General features: G+C 36.1%; 1 protein-coding gene across 1 annotated transcript in view; it reads right to left on the bottom strand.

Annotated features, from left to right (window-relative positions):
- The window catches only part of LOC150095553 (proteasome adapter and scaffold protein ECM29), a 691,438-nt gene that overhangs the window by 392,999 nt on the left and 275,287 nt on the right, over positions 1-23,152 (bottom strand). Inside the window, exon 19 of the mRNA XM_090409825.1 lies at positions 15,039-15,211. Coding sequence (XP_090265951.1) covers positions 15,039-15,211 — 173 coding nt within the window. The remainder of the gene's footprint in view (positions 1-15,038; positions 15,212-23,152) is intronic.

The following is a 23,152-nucleotide window of genomic DNA, read 5'->3' as shown; positions in this document are numbered from 1 at the left end:
AGATTTGTAAAGAGTTAGTGGCTTGGTGGATTAAAAATAGCATCTTGAGTGGAAGAGAACGCCTAGTTTTTTAGATGCTGAGGAAGCCACTGATACGATGCGTTTATGCCAGGAGAAGGCAGGGGAAAATATCAGTCCAGCAGAGAACTTAGATCCTGTTTTGTGAGTGAAAAGTTAAGACTGAAGGTGACCAGATTATACTTGCCTCACTGAAGAGTGGTATGAAAATCAGATTTAAGGGATAATTTCAGATAATCTTGAAGCTTGGGATGTCTGAAGACTATAAGGTTTATCAAAAGATTAGGATAAAAGAAGTGTACTATCATAAACAAAACTATGGACAGGATTAGTGGTGGCTGGGAATGGAATACTTATGTATAGGAGAAAGATAGGTGATAGAACAGATTCTTAAGGCACTCCAGCATTCGTGGGCAAAACTCAAAGAGAACGTGCCATGTAGTAAACTACTAGACAGAAAGCTAGCTATCCAATTAGGGAAGTGGCAGGATGACCAAAACATGGCAATTTGTTTAGAAAGCATCAATACCAAACATGATTAAAAGCTTTGGAAATGCCAATAATAACTGCACATCTCTCTGAATCTTTCCATGGCACATGTCCAGTGTTGGGTGATGTACAATTTAGTTGTGCATTTATATTTGCAAAATCTATAGTGGTTGCTGATTAACTCTGGGCCTCTATGGAGAAGTTGGCTACTGATCACTTTTTTCAATGTTTTGGAAAGGACTGAGTTAATTACAACTAACTGATGGCTGGAAGGCAGACTTTTTATCTTTCTTCCTTGAAATAAGTTTGAATGTATACTAGCTTCTATATACTGGTATAAGTGCCAGCTAAGGAAGACGGCAGATGATAAATAAATAATAGAACACGTATAAACCACAGTAATAACTTTAATTAAATAAAGATACAAATATTTCGTACTGAAAGTAACAGTACATCCTCAGTGTAGAACAAACAGTTAAAAGGAATGGATTAGAAAGTACAGAACAGTCGGTGGATCACCAAATAAATTGTTGCCATGTGCACGAAGATTAATTACTAAAATATTATTAAGTAATTCTTTAAAGATAATAATTTCATTGATGGTTGCATAAAACAAGAATTTTATGCTAAATTTTTGTCATGTTCATTAACTGCCCTTACTGGACATTCTAGTTGTTATATCAAAAATTTGACACATTTTCTTGAAAAAATCAAGGATATTCAAATCAAAGAGTCTGATTGTGGAAGAAAAGCTTGGTGAAGAACAAGTTGGATTCAGGCCAAATAGAGGCTGTCAGGATCAGATCTTCATTTTATGACAAATAGTCGAGAAAGCATGGGAATATAACAAAGATCTGTATTTAAGTTTTGTCGATCTGGAAAAGGCATATGACAAGGTGGCAAGAGAGAAGCTATTCAATACGCTACAGTTATATGGTGTCAATGGGGCATTATATCAAGCAACACTTAGTCTTTATTTCAGTTGTAAGTCAGCAGTTAAAATTGAAGGAAGTACGGGAAGATAGTTTAATGTTAAATCTGGTGTGAGACAAGGATGTACATTATCCCCTCTGTTATTCATTATCTATATGGATCACATTATGAAGGAAAGTGGTATTAAACATGATATCAAAATTGGAGATGTTAATGTCAGCTCTTTGCTTTATGCAAATGATGTTATACTTCTAAATAAATCTGCTACAAGTCTGCAAGATTCTCTGACTAAATTGAATAGCTGTTGTAATAGATATGGTATGAAGGTCAGCAATAAAAAGACAAAGACAATGAAAATAGGCAGAATCATTGAAAATGATTACTGTGTTGTGAATGGAGAACCTGTGGAACAAGTAAAACATTTCGGCTACTTAGGCACGATTTTTAGTGAAGATGGTAAATTAAATATAGAAATAGACAACAGAATCAGCAAAGCTGGTATGGTGGGAAGTCAATTGAATAAATTCATATGGAATAAGAAAGAAATTAGTCAGAACACTAAATTAGCTGTATACAAGACAGTGTTCAAACCAGTTTTAACTTATGGATCTGATAGCCGGGTCAGAAGTAAAACACTTGACCAAAGACTAGAGACCGCAGATATGAGAGTCCTAAGAAAGATTATAGGCATGAACAGATGGCATCAATGGCAATATCATATTAAAAACGAGGATATCAGGAAAGAACTTGACATTGTCAGCATCCAGGAATGCGTTAGCAGAGCTAATCTCAGGTGGTATGGTCAGTTAAACAGAATGGGCGAGGAAAGATTAGTAAAACAAGTGTTCTCTGCCAGGTTGGCAGCAAAATGACCCAGAGGAAGACCAAGATATAGGTGGATTGATACGGTACAAAGTGCCTTAGACGATAGAAATATAAGATCTGATAATGTTGGAGTCTTGACAAGTAACAGACTGATTTGGAGGAAAATTGTAGATAGGAAGTTAGTAATGATGTAATTTTTTTCATGCAGTACTGTCATATCCTGTACACCCCTTGAGGGTAATGGCAGGAATTTGATGACGATGATGATGAGTCTGACTTATTAGTCAGTTTTGATATTGTTTCCCCTTTTACCAATATTCCATTAGCTGACACTGTCAACTTACTATATGATGATTACCCTCCGGATATTGCAAAGATTTTTGAATTTGTTATACATTCAGGTTATTTCAGCTGGAAAAACAAGATCTACAAACAAGTTGAAGGTACTGCCATGGGTAGCCCTCTGTCTCCACCTTTGGGAAACAATTTCTTGAAACATCTAGACGACACCTTGTTCTCATCCATTCATCCTCAACCCTCTCTTTGGTTTCATTATGTCGATGATGTTTTTACTATTTGGCCACATGCTGAAGAGGAACTTATCACATTTCTACAACAGATAAATAGCCTTCACCCACACATTCAGTTCACCATGGAAAAAGAAAAGTCTGGTAGTTTACTATTCTTGGACATCCTCCTTGCATGCACACCCTCTGGTACTTTGTCTACAAGTATCTATCGAAAACCTACTTTTACTGGAAGATACAGTCATCAAAAGTCTGCTCATCACACCTCTCAAAAAATTGGCATTATCAAATCTTTAATTAATAGAATTAAATAAAGTGTGCTCCTCTCCATTAAGCTTACAATAAGAACTTTTACTGTAAAAAAAATTAATAGAATCTAATGTTACAACTCCAATCAAATCCAGCAGATAATTGACTCCTATGTTCCAACACCTCAGGATCCTTCAACAGACCGCAGAGTTCCAATCCCTTACATTTCAGGCATCTCAGAACCTATAGGCTGGATTTTGAAGAAGTATCATCTTATTCATACATATTTTCCTATCAACAAAATTTCTCACTTATTGCCATCTACAAAAGACAAACCGTCACCTCTATCATTTGCTGGTGTTTACCAGATACCATGTGAATGAAATGTATCTTATTCTGGACAAACAGGCAGTTCTGTGGAAAAAAGAATGAAGGATCATCAATATTATATTGAATACATGAAACCTCATAAGTCTGGTCTAGCACAACATGGCTTTGACATTAATCATAATATTCAGTGGGATAAAGCTTGTCTTCTCCACAGATGCAGGTATAAATATGAACGCCTTTTTAAATAAAGTTGCGAAGCCTTCTTACATCGGCCGAATTTAAATCGAAATGACTGTCGCTCTCTCTCTCTCTCTCCAAAAAGTTTGGGAGACACTTATTTTATGCAACTATCAATGAAATTATTATCTTTAAAGAGTTATTTAATAATATTTTAATAAATCTTCTGGCAACGGCAACAATTTATTTGGTAATCCACAGACTGTTCTGTACTTTGTATTCCATTCCTTTTAACTGTTTGTTCTACACTGAGGATGTACTGTTACTTTCAGTACAAAATGCAGTAGGCCCCCGTATCTGCGTTTCGGCATCCACAGTTCGAAAAAAGCACGAAACGGTCGAGAGGTGCGCCGGTTGAAACATGCATATGCGCAGGCTGAAAACTTGTCGAAACATGATTGGTTTGCTAGGTGCATGAACTTAAACCTGTGTGTTTGTTCATGTTTAGTTTTACTCGAATTGTCGAAGAAAGTAGTCAAATGTCTGTCATTGCAATTAAAAATCGCATTTAAATTCAAGCAAATAAATTGTGAAAAATTTAAAAATAGCTTCAAAACTGAAGAAAAGACAAGAAGTTCTCAGTACTAGTGAAAAATCAAAGATTATCAATATGATTGAAGTAGAAAAAAGTCGATAGCAACCGTTGTTAAGATCTATAATAAAAATAAATCTTCCATATGTGAAGTGTTGAAGAACAAAGAAAAATTTCATGCCAGTCTTTCCATTGTGCCCAAATCTGCAAAAGTTACGGGTACAGTGTGTGATAAGACGTTACTCAAAGTAGAGAAAGCTTTGAATTTGTGGGTGGAAGACATGACAAGAAAAAGGATTCCTATTGATGGTAACACGTTACGGCAAAAAGCATTGATCCTATATGAAGATATGCGGCTGCAAGACGAAACAGAAGAGGAAGAAAAGTCATTTGCAGCAAGCAAGGGCTGGCTGCATAGATTCAAAACTAGGTGTAATCTAAAAAACATAAAAATTACGAGAGAATCTGCATCGGCTGGTGAGAAAGCTGCTGCATTGTTCCCAGCAGAATTTAAAAAAATTATTTCAGAGAAAGGTTATCATCCTAAGCAAGTTTTTAATTGTGATGAAACCGGCCTCGTTTGGAAGAAAATGACCCAACGGACCTACATTCATAAAACTGTGAAGCAAGCACCAGGCTTTAAAGCATTTAAGGACAGATTGATGTTGGTACTTTGTTGCAAAGTAGCTGGTCATATAATTAAACCTGGCCTTGTTTACAGAGCACAGAATCCACGTGCCCTTAAAAACAAAAATTGTCTGCTGTTTTTTGGCAATCAGATCCGAAAGTGTGGGTCACGGCCATGTTATTTATGGAATGATTCCATCGATGTTTTATTCTGGAGGTGAAAAAATACTTTGAGAGAGAAGGATTACCATTTAAAGTTTTATTGATAATAGACAATGCTCCAGGGCACCCTAAGTCACTAGTCACTGAAGATGAAAATGTTCAAGTGGTTTTCTCCCCACCTAATACGGATACAGCCACTAGATCAAGGTGTTATTAGATGCTTCAAAGCCTCATATGCTCGGCATGTTTTCGATATGATTTGTACAATGGTTGAGGATTCTGCTGATGTTGGAGTCATGGAAAGCTGGAAATCATTCACAATTGCAGATGCAATTGTATTCATCAAGGAAGCAATGGACAAATTGAAACCAGAAACGGTAACTGCATGCTGGAAGACTTTGTGGAGTGATGCCATTCGTAATTCCCAAGACGTCACTGATATTAACTCACAGATAACAACGATAATTAACACAGCACGGAAAATTGGTGGAGAGGGATTTGATGACATGACAGAAGAAGAATTGAATGATTACGTAGATGGACATCGTGAGGTACTAACTAATGAGGAGTTGAAAGATCTTGCCAAATCTTCTACAGAAGAAGATGGCCACACGGACACGCGTGGACACTTGAAAAATTGGCCACGATATTTCGAATGGCTCAAACATTAAAGGAACAGACAACGAATTATGATTCAATGATGGACTGCAGCATAAAAATTACTTGCACAATAACAGAAGTTTTGGAACTTTTGCAGAACCTGTTTACTGAATTGAAGAGACAAAAACGGCAGCTTCCAATAACAATGCTTTTTAAAAAAAGTTGACAAAGCTTCTACTATCAATGATCCTCAGCTGTCCACATGATTTGCTCAGTAGGCAAGCAAGCAGCCGACTGCCAAAGATTCGGAAGATGAATAAATATGTAGCTGAACACAATGAGGTGTTCTGTTCTCAGTTGATTCCTCCTAATAAGAATAAAAATGTTAAGTTTTTTTTAACAATTGCATTTTCATTAGCATGTTTTCTCATTTTGTTCTACATAATTATTATGTAGGTTAAATTTTATTTGTCTAAAAATGAAGTTTTATTGAATGAGGCAAATTTTTGGTTTGCCATTTCAAATGTACTATTCAGGGGTGCTTTCTACCGCATTTGGGCACACATTCCATTGCTCCTCGTAGATTCTAAAGAGTAAAAATTGTTTCACGATAATTTTAAATAAATATGTAATATTTATCGAGGAGCAATGGCATGTGTGCCCAAATGTGGTAGATAGCATCACTGGATAATACGGGTGAAGTGGTAGTCTAGAAATTACCACATTTAATAAAAAAAATAACTCTTTTTTATTATTATTTATTTAGCCATACAATTTAGTGTATACATTACACTGGCCAACAAAAAAATTTTTTTTTCCTGCCGATTATGATCTGACACTTGTTTTTTACTAATTTCGGTGCGCTGCTTTCAAATATCAAACCCATTTTTCTCTATCACATCAGGTTTTTCCTCTATGGCATTTTCTTTTTGCTAATTTGTAAGTTTTTGATAGTTAAGGAGGCAGTACTATTTAGAGGATCAAAAAAATCGATTTTTTAATATTATTTTCTGAAAGTATGTACTTTTAAAAATCTGTTCCTAACTTTTTATCAAGAAATTCGAAAAATTCCTGAAGATATAGCCTATTATTAAAAGCGGTGTGCAGATCAGAATTGGAGCGCTCACTGCTCTCGCTTGTTAGTAAACAAATAAATGCGTAAGAACCTGCAACAGCATGTACTGGCGCTTTGAATGCAAGAGAGGCCGAGAACCGACCTAATACATTTAGGTGATGAAAAGTAGGCGATGACAACTGCCTAAAACAAATGAATGCTATATGCATTATAGCGGTCAAAGAACGATCAAAATCAGTCAATCGTTAATCGATTGTGAAAGTATGATGAGCGCTTATAACGTTTCAATAAAGTCTCTGTTTTTTTTTGTCTTGTTAATTGCATGTTAGTCGGCAGTGAAGAAAATACATCATATCTACTACTCGAAATTGTGTCAATAGTGTAGATTCCTTCTGCTACATTTGTGGTAGCTTTACTGTTCCCAGTGAAAGGACAAATATCACTGATTTCGTTAAGAAAGTGTACTTTGCATACTTTGACGTAAAAATTGAAGATCAGGACAAGTCATGGGCTCCAAATAAAGTGTGTAAGTCATGTGTAGAAAATTTACGACAGTGGAGCAAGGGAAAATGCCAAAAAATTAGCTTTTGGCATTCCAATGATTTGGTGTGAACTGAAAAATCACGTAGATGATTGCTATTTTTGTTTAGTTCAGACTTCTGGTTATAATAAGAAGAATAAGAATTCTTGTGTAGAGGCTTAAGTGCTGTGAGGACATTATGTTGGAGGTTTAATGGATTTTTTACAACACTCAAAAAGAATTAAAATAGAATTTAATACTTCCTATATTTCGTCCTAGTCACTAGGACATCTACGGGGATTACAAAAACAATTAATATAACATGCACACAAAAACTTACAATACTAAGCCCAACCACGTGGGTGGCACTAAAGTCCTATCTAGGCAGAGCGTCCTCTAAGGGCAGAAGTAGGTGGCCTGGAATGTGAGGTGGGACCTCTGGTGATGAGTGTTTCCCAAATCTTCGGAAGCTTAATGCAACCGTATTTGTTAAGATTTGGTTGGTTTCTGAGAGCTGCTGCTGCTTCTAAGAAAAGTCTCTCTTTCTTGAATTTGCTGTGGTGGAGCATGGCGGTTTTCTTCCATGATACTCTGTGGGTGGTGTCCAAAACATGGTCAGCCAAGCCTGAATGGCCATAGTTGTGTTTAACGACACAAGTCGTACGTTGTTAAACACAACTATGGCCATTCAGGCTTGGCTGACCATGTTTTGGACACCACCCACAGAGTATCATGGAAGAAAACCACCATGCTCCACCACAGCAAATTCAAGAAAGAGAGACTTTTCTTAGAAGCAGCAGCAGCTCTCAGAAACCAACCAAATCTTAACAAATACGGTTGCATTAAGCTTCCGAAGATTTGGGAAACACTCATCACCAGAGGTCCCACCTCACATTCCAGGCCACCTACTACTGCCCTTAGAGGGCGCTCTACCTAGATAGGACTTTAGTGTCACCCATGTGGTTGGGCTTAGTATTGTTTGTTATTTGTGTATATGTTACATTAATTGTTTATGTAATCCCCGTAGATGTCCTAGTGACTAGGACGAAATATAGGAAGTATTAAATTCTATTTTAATTCTTTTTGAGTGTTGTAAAAAATCCATTAAACCTCCAACATAAAGAAGAATAAGAAAAAAATTGTGTATCCAAATCTCGACTCAGCAATTTGGCCAGTTGCTCATTCCAATGAAATAGCCGTGCCAATTTATAAAGGACTTCCTTTGCTTGAGAATGAGCATGATCGGGATATGCCAGATGTTCTTGAGGAGCAAGACCCGGATGTTGATTTAGACAATGAAAATTTAATTTCTAGTTCTGGACCGCAACGTTTTACTCAAGCAGAATTGAATGACTTAGTAAGAGATTTGGGCCTATCAAAAGAATCATCGGAATTGTTAGCTTCAAGATTAAATGAAAAAAACTTACTGGAGCAAGATACGAAGATAACTTTTTATCATGGCAGGGAAAGTAATCTTGTACTCTGTTACAGTAAACAAACCCACGAGTGTGGATTTGTTTACTGTAACAATGTTTCAGGTTTACTAACTGAAATGAGTGTTGTACAATATCATCCAAATGAGTGGCGTTTATTTATCGACAGTTCAAGCAGAAGTCTCAAGTGTGTCTTACTACACAATGGGAATGTATATGGCTCAATTCCTATTGGCTATTCAGTCCACTTAAAGGAAACATATGAGGACATTAAAAAGGTTCCGAAGTTATTAAAATATACAGACCATAACTGGATCATCTGTGTGGATCTTAAAATTGTGAACTTTTTACTTGGCTTTCCAAGAGGATATACAAAGTTTCCGTGTTTTCTATGCTTCTGGGAGATAGTCGAGCTAGAAACCAACACTGGAGTCAGAAACATTGGCCTCTTAGAATATCCTTAAATGTTGGAGAACAGAATGTTATAAATCAACCTTTAATCGACAGAGAAAAAATCATTTTTCCACCTCTACACATCAAACTAGGTCTTATTTTTCACATTTATATGTGAAAAATTTCCACGACTTAGTTATGAAAAAATGAAAGCTGGTGTATTTGATGGACCACAAATTAGAACTTTAATGAGAGACCCAAATTTCATCAACTCTATGAACGAAATTGAGAAAGAGGCCTGGACTTCATTTACGATGGTTGCGAATAATTTTCTTGGAAACAAAAAAGCATGCAATTACAAAGATCTAGTGGAAACAATGTTGAAAATTTCCAGCGCCTAGGTTGCAACATGAGCATAAAGCTTCGTTTCCTATACAGTCATCTTGATAGATTTCCCAAGAATTTGGGTGCTGTGAGCGATGAACAAGGCAAAAGATTTCATCAAGACTTTAAAACTATGGAAGATCAGTACAAAGGAAGATGGGATTCTCACATGATGGCTGACTACTGTTGGAGTATTCAAAGGGATTGCCAAAACAGACCACACAGCAGAAATTGCTACAAACAAAAATTTATTCCCTGAAACTCATGTGTAAGTAAAATTGTTATTTTTTTATAAATATTCTTGTAATTTTTAATGAATATTGTTAAGTAGTTATGTATCTAATTATCGGCCTCTCTCGCATTCAAAGCGCCGTTGCAGGTTCTTACGCATTTATTCGTTTACTAAAAAGCGAGAGTGGTGAGCACTCCGATTCTGATCTGTGCACCGCTTTAAATAATAGGCTATATCTTCAGGAATTTTTCGAATTTCTTGATAAAAAGTAAACAACAGATTTTTAAAAGTACATACTTTCAGAAAAATTGACTTTCAGACTAAATTGAATAGCTGTTGTAATAGATATGGTATGAAAGTCAGCAATAAAAAGACAAAGACAATGAAAATAGGCAGAATCATTGAAAATGTCAACTGTGTTGTGAATGGAGAACCTGTGGAACAAGTAAAACATTTCAGCTACTTAGGCACAATTTTTACTGAAGATGGTAAACTAAATATAGAAACAGACAACAGAATCAGCAAAGCTGGTATCGTGGGAAGTCAATTGAATAAATTCATATGGAATAAGTCGGAACACTAGCTGTATACAAGACTGTGTTCAAACCAATTTTAACTTATGGATCTGAGAGCTGGGTCAGAAGTAAAACACTTGACCAAAGACTAGAGACCGCAGATATGAGAGTCCTGAGAAAGATTAGAGGCGTGAACAGATGGCATCAATGGCAATATCATATTAAAAATGAGGATATTAGGAAAGAACTTGACATTGTCAGCATCCAGGAATGCGTTAGCAGAGCTAATCTCAGATGGTATGGTCACTTAAATAGAATGGGAGAGGAAAGATTAGCAAAACAAGTGTTCTCTGCCAGGTTGGCAGGAAAACGACCCAGAGGAAGAACAAGATATAGGTGGATTGATACGGTACAAAGTGCCTTAGACGATAGAAATATAAGATCTGATAATGTTGGAGTCTTGACAAGTAACAGACTGATTTGGAGGAAAATTGTAGATAGGAAGTTAGTAATGATGTAATTTTTTCATGTAGTACTGTCATATCCTGTACACCCCTTGAGGGTACATGGCAGGAATTTGATGATGATGATGACTTTCAGAAAATAATATTAAAAAATGATTTTTTTGATCTTCCAAATAGTACTGCCTCCTTAAAACTATCAAAAACTTACAAATTAGCAAAAAGAAAATGCCATAGAAGAAAAACCTGACGTGATAGAGAAAAACGGGTTTGATATTTTAAATCAGCGCACCCAAATTAGTAAAAAACAAGTCTCATATAAAAGTCAGCAAAAATTGTGTTGTGCAGTGTTATATATTAACTACATAACATATTCAGTAAAGAACCCTACAGTCCTACTGTGTGAGACTAAGTCAATTTACTAATAATTTCCTGCTTCGATTTTGCTATACATGTGCAAAAATCTGGGTCTCACTAGTGGTTCGCTATTATCGGCGGTTTCAGGTATCCACAGAAGACGATGGAACCAAACCCCGCGAATGTTGGGGCCTTACTGTATTTGTACCTTTATTTAATTAAAGTTATTACTGTGGTCTATACGTGTTCTATTATTAATTTACTATGCCACAGGTACCTCTTAAGATTAGATGATAAATAACAGGTGTTAGTTCTGGTGCTGGAAAAAGGCCATCAGGACCAGAAGACTTTTTAGTGTCCAAGTTGTTTAGTATTCGGCTGAAGTCTTTGCAAAAAAAAAAAAAAAAAAGCATAGGAGACATATAGTGCTGAGTTTCGGTGTTGAATGGTAGGAAATGATTTGTCTTGGTTCTCTTTGTTGTCAGCTTTATCTTCAAGTGCTGTAATAGAAGTGCCATTTAGATGAGAGAGAGAGGGGGGGGGGTGAAAGTATAGGTAAGCAGAAGCTGTGTCAAATTGCTTTGCAAGGGTCCAGAAGGCATGGCTTCAATTTGGATAGGTGGCGAGTTTACTGCTAATGGTCTTAATGCTTTTGGTAGCTTTGCATTACTCGAATGCTTCAGCATAAGCTCAATATGAAGCTAGGTTCTTCTTATAAGCTACCTGCTGTAAACTGAGCTTTTTCCATCAGCTGCTGTGATATGCTTCTGTTTGAATGAGAACCTGGAAAGTGTGACAACTGTGAAGAGAATACTGGATGAAGGCCTACATGCCAGTGAGAAAGTTCTGGTGCTGGAGAAAGTCCATCAGGACCAGAAGACTTTTTTTCTGACCCAAACACAGCAGATGTTTGGGTCAGAAGAGCAGAAACAATAGTCATACAATGGAAAAGAGCAGTTCCAGATGTTATTTTATTTGGCATGTTTGTAGTACCTAAGGATGCAAGATTAGGAATGGTGTTCTGTGTGAAAAGAAACTTGCACAAGTTTGTGATTCAGTTACTGAGAGGAAAGATAACCCTTACACTGGATCAATCTAGAAGGAGAGCTGGTTAAAAAAATAAAAAGCCAAGGGTACTGGGAGAGTTGAGAAAATTATAAGGAATTTGGGTAGGTATATGTATGATTTACAAGTTATTGATGTAAAGACTTAATGTTAATGTACGTATGGTTTCCATCAAGTCATTGCTTAATAGTGATGACAGTCACTATTAAGCAATGACTTAATAGTGACTGTCATCACTATTAAGCAATGACTTAATAGTGATGACAGTCACGAGAAGACAGAAGCAGATAAAATAGTTGAGTTACTGAGTGACTGCTTTGCAAGGATATATCATCTAGTGAAATTACTGCTTTAATCTATGTGACAGACACTAATGTAGGAACAGAGATGGATGAATTGGAGGTTCTTAGGATATTGCAGAATCTCAATGTAAATACAGTTGTCGAATTAGATAGGATATCAGCTAGGGTTTTGTGAGAATGTGCAAGGGAACTGGCAATACCTTTGACTAGGCTCTTTAATTTAAAGCTCAGCTCTGGTAGAGTTCCAAGGGAGTGGAAAGAGGACAAAATAACTCCTTTGTATAAGGGAGGTTCTGATACTGCAGTAGTAAATTATAGACAAATCAGTATTTCAGACATGGTGGTAAAAGTACTAGAAAAATTGGTAAAAAAGATAATTCAAGAATGGGTTGATAAAAATATAATACTGTATGAGAATCAACATGGCTTTGTGAAGGGTCAGTCATGGCTTAGTAATTTACTAACTTTTTATAATAGAGTAACAGCTGAGTTGGATAAAAGTTGGATAAAGGAAATGGCTACACAATGATTCTGCAAAGGCATATGAACAAATATCACATGGAACTCTGTTATGAAAATTAGAACAAATGAGGACGAATATGACAAATGGAACACTGGTTAAGTGGATAAGAAGGTGGCTGCTAGACAGATATCAAAAAGTGGTATATGGAGGGACAGAATTGTGGTGAAAACAGGTGACTAGTGGTGTGTTGCAAGGTTCAGTGCTGGGACTATTGCTGTTAAATTTGTACGTAAATGATATAGGAAATAACCTGAAAGGAAATACTCAGTTGTTTGCTGATGATGCAAAATTAGGTTGAGTAATAATTAATCAAGGTGATGTGGAGAGCTAGCAGGATGATTTTAATAGGCTGTCAGTATGGGCAAAAGTTAATTGGTGTTAGTTTAATGTCAAGAAATGTAAAGTTATGCATTTTGGGATAAACAGATTACAAGCTGTTATCACATTAATGGTACTGTTCCAGAAAACAGATGAAGCTAGAGATTTAGAGGTGGTGGTATACAGAGAGTTAAAGTTAAGAGAACATATTGCTAAGGTAGCCCATAACATTACTTGGCTATTGAAGAATACATGAACAAGTAGAGATCAGGAAATTGTCATTCCTCTTTATAAGACCTTGATATGCCCACATTTGAACTACTGTGCTCAAGTCTGGTCCTCCCTAAGTTTCTTGGGGATGAATAAGTGGTGGAGAGGATTCAGAGGCAAGTGATCAAGATGGTGAGTGGTCTGTGGAATGTTCCCTATGAAGACAGATTGAAGGTGTGTGGATTACAGAAGTTGGTTGATAGGAGAAAAAGACAGGATGTGATAATAACATTTAAGTTGCTTAAAGAGTTTTATAGGACAGATGCAGGGGAAATGATTCAACGCTTGATTAGAGGAAACAGAACAAGCAGTCATCCCTGGAAGTTGAATAAAGGTGTGGTTAGTAGGGGTGTGAGGACTATATTTTTTGCTTGGAGAGTTGTGAATGAGTGGAATGGGTTGTCAGAGTCAGTTGTGAGTGCTTTATCTGTTAATGGGTTCAAGAAGTTATAATAGATTGTGTCAACAGATTGGGTCTCTCGTGATGAGGATCTTTGGACTCCATGGAGATACTCTTATGCTAAACTCTGACAATTGAGAAAATGAGTTATAAATTTAAAAAAGAAATTATGGAAATAAAATAGTTTGCAAAAACCACAGGGAGCAATCTGAAAACAATTTTCTCCCTTCCTACTCAGGAAATATAATTTATTTAACAATAACTTTTACATGGATTAACCATTCGTCTTTGGTGAGCATTCTGTCATTTTTCAACAGTCTTTGTCATTCTCTATGTGCTTTAAACATCACTGATGAGACAATGTATGCTGACTCCATGAAAGACTTTACTCTGATGTCTAATGTTTTTATGAACAGTTTGTTTGTTTGCAAACAGGTGATAGTCAGAAAGTGTCAGATCTATATAATGAGTGGGATAAGGGAAGATCAATCTAGCCAAATGTTCCATTGCATCTCTTGTGCACAAACTACTGTGAGATCAGTTTCACCGCTCTGATGCAGAATCTACCCCCAGCATCTAATTGGGCTCAAATCAATGATATTGCCATACATTTTTCAATGGATATGAATTTCCATCAGCCACCAGCGATAATGTTGGAGTCTTGGCAAGTAAAAGACTGATTTGGAGGAAAATTGTAGATAGGAAGTTAGTAATGATGTAAATTTTTCATGTAGTACTATCATATCCTGTATGCCCCTTGAGGGTACACGTCAGGAATTTGATGATGATGACATCTGCAATAGGGTTTGTTAACCACCACTCCTTGCTTGGTACATGCAGCAATAACAACTGCCATTTTGAACTACTGGTATGTCATTCTCATGTGATCAATTGCAGACACTATTAACTTCGTTGGAACTTGAGTACTACTGACCACTCAGTGACACAAAGCCTTCTGCATACTTGAATTAAAAAAACTGGTCCCAGTGCTTTTGTGTTGTTCTTGTAGAAGAAATGATTTCTTAAAGCAATGTAATATAAAATCATTTAAATATCGAGCAGTAATATTGAAATAATGACAGACAGCAGAGCATAATCACATAGGTAAGAAACTGGAATTCAAAAGGCACGACAAACCACAAATGACATGCAGAGATCTGCTATAAAACAATTAAAAATAAAGAAATAAATAAATCCAGATTTCAACAGACATTTACTGCATGAAAGATAAAACAAATTGTAGACAGAATTTCTACCATACCTTTATCGGCATTTTATTATTTTCCACTACAGATCTTAGAGCTACAACAACTTCTTCCATGCTATATGATTTTCCAGTATTAGGTAAAGGAAGAGGTCCATTTCGAGCTATTTCACCAAGAGAAAGACAGGCAGCACTACAAATCAGTGGTTCTTTGCTTGAAATGTGAGACACTAAAAGAAATAAAAACATCAGAAACTTTACATAAGAAAATAATATGAATGTAACCGTATTAAGTTTTTTTTTAATTGAAAATTTGCAGCATATAAAAATTCAAATGACATGAATTTGGAGATGATTTCAGCATTCCCTGTTTCGTACAAATAAAACAATCATCACTATCCAAATTATAATTACAAGCATTTCTTGGCAGTAATACTGATAGTAGCAAAATGCCTTGTGGGCTTAAATTATGATAAATTTGGAAATTTCCTTACATCCTCCAATTTCAATTTATACCCATAATTGGAGAATCGCATCAACATTTTAGTAGTAAATTGGTTTATATATAATGAAACTCTGACAGTTTTAGTTCTGCAACTGATATACCTTCTACATCGGTGGAAGAACTAAATTTATTTCCACTGATAGTTTAATTGAAATGGAGCACAGCACATAGGAATGAATTAAATCATGGTTTAAGACAATGGTTTAAACATACTGTATTTACTCGAACATAACTTGCCCTCACATATATCTCGCACCCCTGATTTTAGTTTATGAGAAAAGAAATTAAAAAGTTTCGCATATACCTTGCGCATGAAATAAAAATTTAAAACTTTAAGAAATAGATCATGAAGAAATTTAAGAAATAGATCATATTTTGGAATTCCATTGAAGAGAATCAGCATTTCAGCACAATCGTTGGCTTGCTTTTGTTGTTGAGTCCCAGGATATTTTGTTAATGAAAGTTTATTCATATGAAGAGCAATAACTATATGTTATTACAAATAGCCAATGCTGATCATTCCTCAATGTTGATATGCTGCACCAAACAACAACAGAAAAAAGATGAAAAAATGTGTGATAATGTGCACAGCTGGAAGTGAAAAACAGCGATGCACTATCATGCTCACAATTATTGCAGATGGAAAGAAGTTGCCTACTTACATAATATTCAAAAGGAAAACAATGCCGAAGGGGAAATTTCAGCCTTGAATTCATGTAAGAGTTCAAGAAAAAGAGTGGATGGACAATACAATAGTTCAATATATTACAACAATTTGGGACAAATGGCCAGCTCTCTTCATGATGGATAGTTTCTGTGGACACTTAGGACCTGAAATAGCAAAACAACTTTCAGATGTGAAGACTGATGTGGTCTTACACCTTGTCTACAGACCTTGTATAAAATGATGTTTCTTAGCTCCTTTGTAATATTACGCTATTATTTATTTTTCTTTATCTCTATTTACTTTTACTCTATTTTACGTTATGCTCTACCTTTATGCTCTATTTACTTTACTTGCTTTATTACTCTATACTCTGTTCTTACTTGACTCTTTATCTAAATTACTACTGGTTACCTAACTTCTAATACCTTGGGAACCTTGGAAAATTTATTTAATGTTTCGACTGTGCCACCAAGATTCCCCTTTTTAGGCATTAAATATAATTAAGATCACCTGCAGTATCTCTCTAAATCTATCTCGGACTTTATTGACAGACGTGGCTACTCTTATTTAACTTTGCACACAGGTTCGCATTTATTTAGAAACAGTGCATTGGAATAAGTGAATACACATTCTTTAACATAACAAACATATTTATTAAATTAGGATGCAATAATACAGTTAATGAATGAAGTGGCTCTGCAAAATTTTTTTGAAGCTAAGAATTAAAATATCTCATACATTATACATACATAAAAAAACATGCAGAATACTATCATACAGCAATCTATAATCTCATCCTAATACTAATTTGTTTGAGCAATACATATATTTTTCAATCAACAAGTTTTTCATGTCTAAATTATATCAACTATTCTTTAGCCTCTTAGTGTGGGACAAATAATCACAATTTAACTTTATAAATGTCCTGCCGAATATATATATACTTCAAACAACAAGTATATCATATCTAATTTATACCAATTTTTTTCTAGCCTCTTAGTCCCAAACATATAACCACACATTAACTTTGTAAATGTCCTGCCGAATATCAGTCAATCTTCTGAAATGTTAAACATATACATAAAGGTTGTACTCACAGTTCTTCTCTTAACACACATCTCTGAACTGGCTCTTTCATCTCTTACCTGGTTCCACTGACTCCCTTTCCGTCCTGAAGACCTCAACAGTCGTGCAGGCTTCCTTTTTCTTTAGTGCCGCCGCATCTTGAAAGATTTTTGGGGCGTGGATCATGGCTCACCGATACTAACTGCTTTTCTGTCCTGGGCCTCAACATTGGTGCAGGCCTTCTTTTCTTTAGCTCCATCGCGTCTTGGAAGATTTTGGGGGAATTGGAGCATATCTCACCGATACTGCATTTTCATCCTGGGCTTTAACATTCGTGTGGGCTTTTTCCCTTTAGCGGCGTTGCATCGTGAAGAATTTCTGGGACTTGATGCATATTATGGTTCAACTTCTACTTAGACATTTCCCTACTTCTTTTCGGACATCCGATGGACCAGCGATACTGGATTCCAAGACACAACGAGAGGAGACTGCGTTTCCTTCTGCGTTTCTGCATACCTGCTTCCTTCCTCGTATCTGCAGACTGGCATACTGCTGTTACATCGCTGCATACTGCCTCTGGATACCTTGATAAAAAAAACCTGGATCTTTTCTTGATCCTTTCTTATACTTCCTCTTGCGATCCCTGGATTAAGGTTTGAGAATCCCTAACATTCCTGCGCAAAAGGGGGATGTGACCTTCAGAGTTGTTGATTACTTCTGTTTTCCCCGGAACACACAAAAGCAATCTTATTCACTACACGTGGGAGATCCTTAGTTGTTTGCCGCCTGTTGTTGCACTGTCCTTGAGACATGAATTAGGTTAAGCTTCGAACAATTGAAGGCACTTTGCCTTTTATAAACAAAGCTTCTAAGCTCTTTCTTTGAAATCTGAACCACTTCAAATGCTGGGCCACTTTCTAAGGCATTTCCCTTGAAATACACAGTTTAACATTCCTACCATTTCAATACATACTTGCATGGTTTTTCAAATCACAAAAATTATAACTACAGTTAATATAAACCTTATATACAAAATTCCTAATAACAAAAATCCACAATCAGTGTTAAATTAAAATATCCTTCTATATACTATGTTTGTGACCTCTGTAAAAGTTGATGCAAAGTTAAGAAAAAAATTCCTACTGCATCGAATTTTACACTTGGATTATCACTCAACAAATCATTCAAGGACTATGTATGAAATTCTACATGGAGTGGATGGCAGCTGGCGGCTAAGCCCTGACTCTGGCAGGGAAGATTAAGAGACTATCATTAGAATTGTTGCGCAACTGGATTTTGAGAGCTAGGGACAGGATTTTGCTTGAAATAATTGCCAAGAGTTTTCTAAAAATTGGCATCTCTAATGCCCTAGATGGGAGCAAAGATGATGCTATTTGGGTAGCTGACCTGGTCAATGCACATGAGGAAATCGCTCTTGAAACCAGAAATTAGTGAAAGCAAATAGGAGATTCTTGGTAAGTCATACCCATTGTTAGTTTTTTTTTTTAAATCATGTGAGCTTATGATTCTGAAGTGATAAAAGGACAAGCAATAATGAAACAGTTTACTACACAGATAATAAGCCGAAAGGCTATTTTACCGGTGAATTTGTTAATTAAGAGGGAGATGTTAAATCCCGTTTTATTTTATAGCTATTCCAGGTCTACCTACTCACTGATGAGACCTCAAAAAAGTTCGAAACCAATCTAGGTAGTGACATCTTCTCATAATGTAAGACAATATATATACATCTCTTAGGAGCTGGGTTTTACATTATGAAAGAATATTAAAGTTAGTGAGGGAGCTTGCTCCACCTTTGCATGGAGTTGCCCTGGTGTTGTACTATCCAAGTGATCATTTACACTTGGTTCCGCCGATAGTTTTTTTCGGCATTGAAACTCTATGGATGTCGATGGATTTCGACCCTAGTTTTTCATACCCGGCTATAAAATAAAACGGGATTTAACATCTCCCTCTTAATTAATGAAACAGTTTGTTTTAATTTAATTAAAGAAGCATTGTCGCTAAAGATTCAAATATATTGCATGATGAAGGTGAGCGGCCGATCATATAAATAGCATTGATAATTAAAATTTAGATGCATTCATTCTATAAATGCGAGCAATTATAAATTATAATGATGTAAATTTAATTTTTTTGCTGAAAATCTTTAGTTTGCAAAAATCCCTACATATATCTTACACCACAATTTTTTAACTTTAATTTTGGAGAAAACGTGCCAGTTATATTCAAGTAAATATTGTATCACTCCATAATATAGAGTGATGTGTTTTAACAGGTATAAAGCTGTTGATAAACTGAAAGCATCATTTCCCTGAATATATCCCATTAATCGTTCATACAATCCACTCAATATCTTGGACTAATTTCATTACTGTAAATGTTCTGCAAGACACTCAACATTAATTTCCCTGAGAAAAATTAAATCCCTTTAGATTCAGAACACATACACCAGAGAATAACACTGACCGTTAGTTCAAATTTGTGATATTTATTATTAATTCTAGTGTTTGTATAAAGGCATGTGATTACCAGTGTGAAACTTTATATTTGGAGCAGCTGATGCTATCTACTGCTGGTCTTAATGGAACACCTGGCTTATGACTCTTGGGAAGACCAATACAATCTGGATGGATAAGCATGAAATATTTTAAGCTTTTCTTTAATTCTTCATCACAACTGGAGATGTTATCAATCAATTTATTGACTTTATTAATTTGGCTGAAGTTGGATCAGATGAGAAGAGACAAGTAGAGAAATCACACAGCACTAAGGAAATCTTCCTAAAATATTCTCTTTTATTTTGTATGACTATTGCTTTGCCCTTGTCAGCCTGGGTAATAATAAGATAATTATTCCTTTTTAGAGAATTAAGTGCTTTATGTTCTGAAGGTGGTAGTTTTGCTTTGAACTTAAGTGCCCATGGCCTTCCAAGTATTCTTGGATTTCCTAACCATAATACGAGGATACGGCATACGAGGATACTGACTGAGCTAAGAAGGCTCTGAAGAGAATTATGGCTGTTTCAAAATGAACTTTGTTGGCAGTCTTAGAAGGAAGAGCATAAGCCTCTGTTTATAAGAATGATAAAAAAAAAAAAAAAAAATTCTTAAGAGAGATATGCATGGAGTCAAACTCACATGAATCTGAGGAAATACATAAAACTATATTTAAAAATTCAGTGGATAAACAGACCACTATACTATGATGGAGTTCTGAAAAGAATTAATTTCGATATTGACTGCGAACGAACTTAACTTACATGGAGTGTTTGTTGAGAACTCCTGATCAGATAAGTGTTATTTTAAGTTATTACTGACAAATTTACTTGAATATTACGTAGTTTTGTTTGCTTTGCTCATCTTAGTGTGTCTGTTTGTGGGTTTTTGGTGTTTCAATTATTAATTTGATAAAATATGATAGAAGTGAGTATGGCTCCCATAAGAAGGAAAATGGCGACTAGTAATAATGGTTCACCATCTTTATTCAATAACTGTAATATAAAGGAGATTATTCAGTGTACTATCTGCGAAACGTATGCTTTGCGGAATGTGGTTGGAATATGGTTAGATGATAATAAAGGAGTGAATGTGTGTAGAAAATGTAAGGAGAAGGAGGAATTAAAGTGTATTTCAGGTTGTGAGTGTGATATATTTATCAAACTTCAGAATGAAGAAAATAGTGATATGACAAGATATGGCAAGGTTGTACCAGAGAACTGTGAGGGCATGAATGTAGAAAGTGTGAATGATGGTATTAATACAGAGCAAATTATTGGTTTAACAGAAAATAAAAAAAGATGAGCTAGATGCAATGAGTGAGATCACGTTGTTGAGCGGAGCGATACAAAGAGCAAAGCAGCAGCTAGAGCGTACGAACAAAAGTCTACTGAGTGTACCAGCCAATAATAAAAAGTATGATAGGAAAAATAAGAGTATGAGTGTGTACGTAAACAAAATGAAGGAGAGAGTGCTGTATGGAGATTCATTAGTACGAGGTGTGTTAGTAGAGGATTTGACAAAATCGTACCAACCTGGTACGACCATCAAGGACGTAACTAAGTCTATTAGAGAGCAAAAGGAAAGAGTGAAAGAAATGATTGTTGTGACAGGTACGAATGATTTGAAAGGAGATAAAATGGAAATGATAGAGGACCTGAATGAATTGTTTGAGGCAGCAAAAGAAAAGAGTGAGAGAGTTAGGATGATTAGTCTTTTTCCACGATATGACAGTGAAGTGTTTAAAAGGAGGGCCATAATTGCAAATGACTTTATGCGTGGGTTATGTATGACGAGTGGTTTGGAATTTGTGGACGTGTGGAGTGAGTTCGATGGGCGAAAGGATCTATATAAGATGGATGGCTTGCATTTGAATGGATTCGGTGTAAGGAGACTTGAAAAAGTGTTGTTGAATGAACTGGATGAGCAGAATCAGGGAAACTAGATTTATTAAGGAGGGGGAGTAGATATGCAGACCTTAGGGAGACAGTTGAGTGTATGAATGAGTATAATATGCCTGAGCAAATAAGGACAACAAATCAAAATGGGACAGTTAGTATAAGACATCAAGGTAGGGATGGGGGGTCTGAAATTCATATACACTAATGCTAGGAGTATTAGGAACAAGAAGGAAGAGTTTTTGGCCATGATTGACACTTCCAGACCACAGGTTATTGACATTGGTGAAACATGGCTGTAGATGATATAGCTAGTGGGATTGAATGTGATGGATATAGTGTGTTCAGGAATGCCAGGAGAAGTATTGTTAATGATAGCTGATGAGCTGCAGCCAAGGAGAATAGAAGTTGAATTGCAGGATAGAGAAAAGAGCACATTTGAGGCCATTTGGTGTGAGATTGTGGCAAGCAGAACAAAATATACAATTGGGTGCTGCTATAGACCAGGTGATGGAAAAGATGGTGGCGACAGTATGCACAAGCAAATAGAAGAAATGAGTGGAAGGAGGGAAATTATTATGGGAGATTTCAACTATGGTCGCATCAATTGGAGTGAGGAGAGGACACACGGGAGGAAGCAACTGGATTTTATGCGGTTATTAAGGGATAACTATCTGCAAGAGCATGTAATGAAAAATACTAGGGGTCAGAGAGTGCTTGACCTAGTAATTGCATCTGAGGATTTGGCTGTAACAAATATGACCACACTGCCACCAAATGGTGAGAGTGATCATAGGGTCTTGACTAGGGAGGTGGCTAAAGGTGTGGAATTTACAATTAAGACAGGGTACATGTGGAATTATCGGGCTGGTAAGTAATGACAAGCTTAGGAGTTTGGTTGGTTCAGTGCCATGGCATGTACAACTGCAAGGGCTAGAAGTTGATAGTGCATGGGAGGCAGTTAAGAAGTGTTTGCATGAAGCAATGGCTGACTGTATACCTAGAGTCCTAATAATAAATCAAGTAGGGGTTAAATGGATGAATAACACCATTAAGCTTGAGCTGCAAAAAAAAAAAAAAAACTATTATGGAGGGAATTTAAGGAGAAAGGTGACCGGCAGGCACATGAACGGTATAAAGCGCAGGTCAGAAGGGTAACGAGTGTGGTAAGAAAAGCAAAAAAGGATTACGAAAGAACATTGGCCATGCAGGCTAAAGAGAATCCTAAACAGTTTTTTCGATATGTTGCAAGTAAAAGAAAAAATGTATATGGCAGAATGATTTTAAAGTATTTAAAATCATTCCTCCCTACCGATTGTAGGGAGGAATGATTTTAATTGATTCAGTGAAATTTTAATTGATTCAATGAATGATTCAGTTACCTCCCTACCGATGGTAGGGAGGTAACTGAATCAGTTGATATAGTTGAGTTACTGAGGGAGCACTTTGCAAGAGTATATCATCAAAGTGGTGACATTGTAGAAATGAATGAACCAATAGATTATACAGGAAGTGTG

This window comes from Typopeltis vanoorti, chromosome 20, assembly GCF_054136105.1.
Source record: "Typopeltis vanoorti isolate ZY-2024b chromosome 20, IOZ_Tvanoo_1.0, whole genome shotgun sequence".
NCBI lineage: Eukaryota > Metazoa > Arthropoda > Arachnida > Uropygi > Thelyphonidae > Typopeltis > Typopeltis vanoorti.
This window is presented reverse-complemented; position numbering and strand designations above follow the sequence as displayed.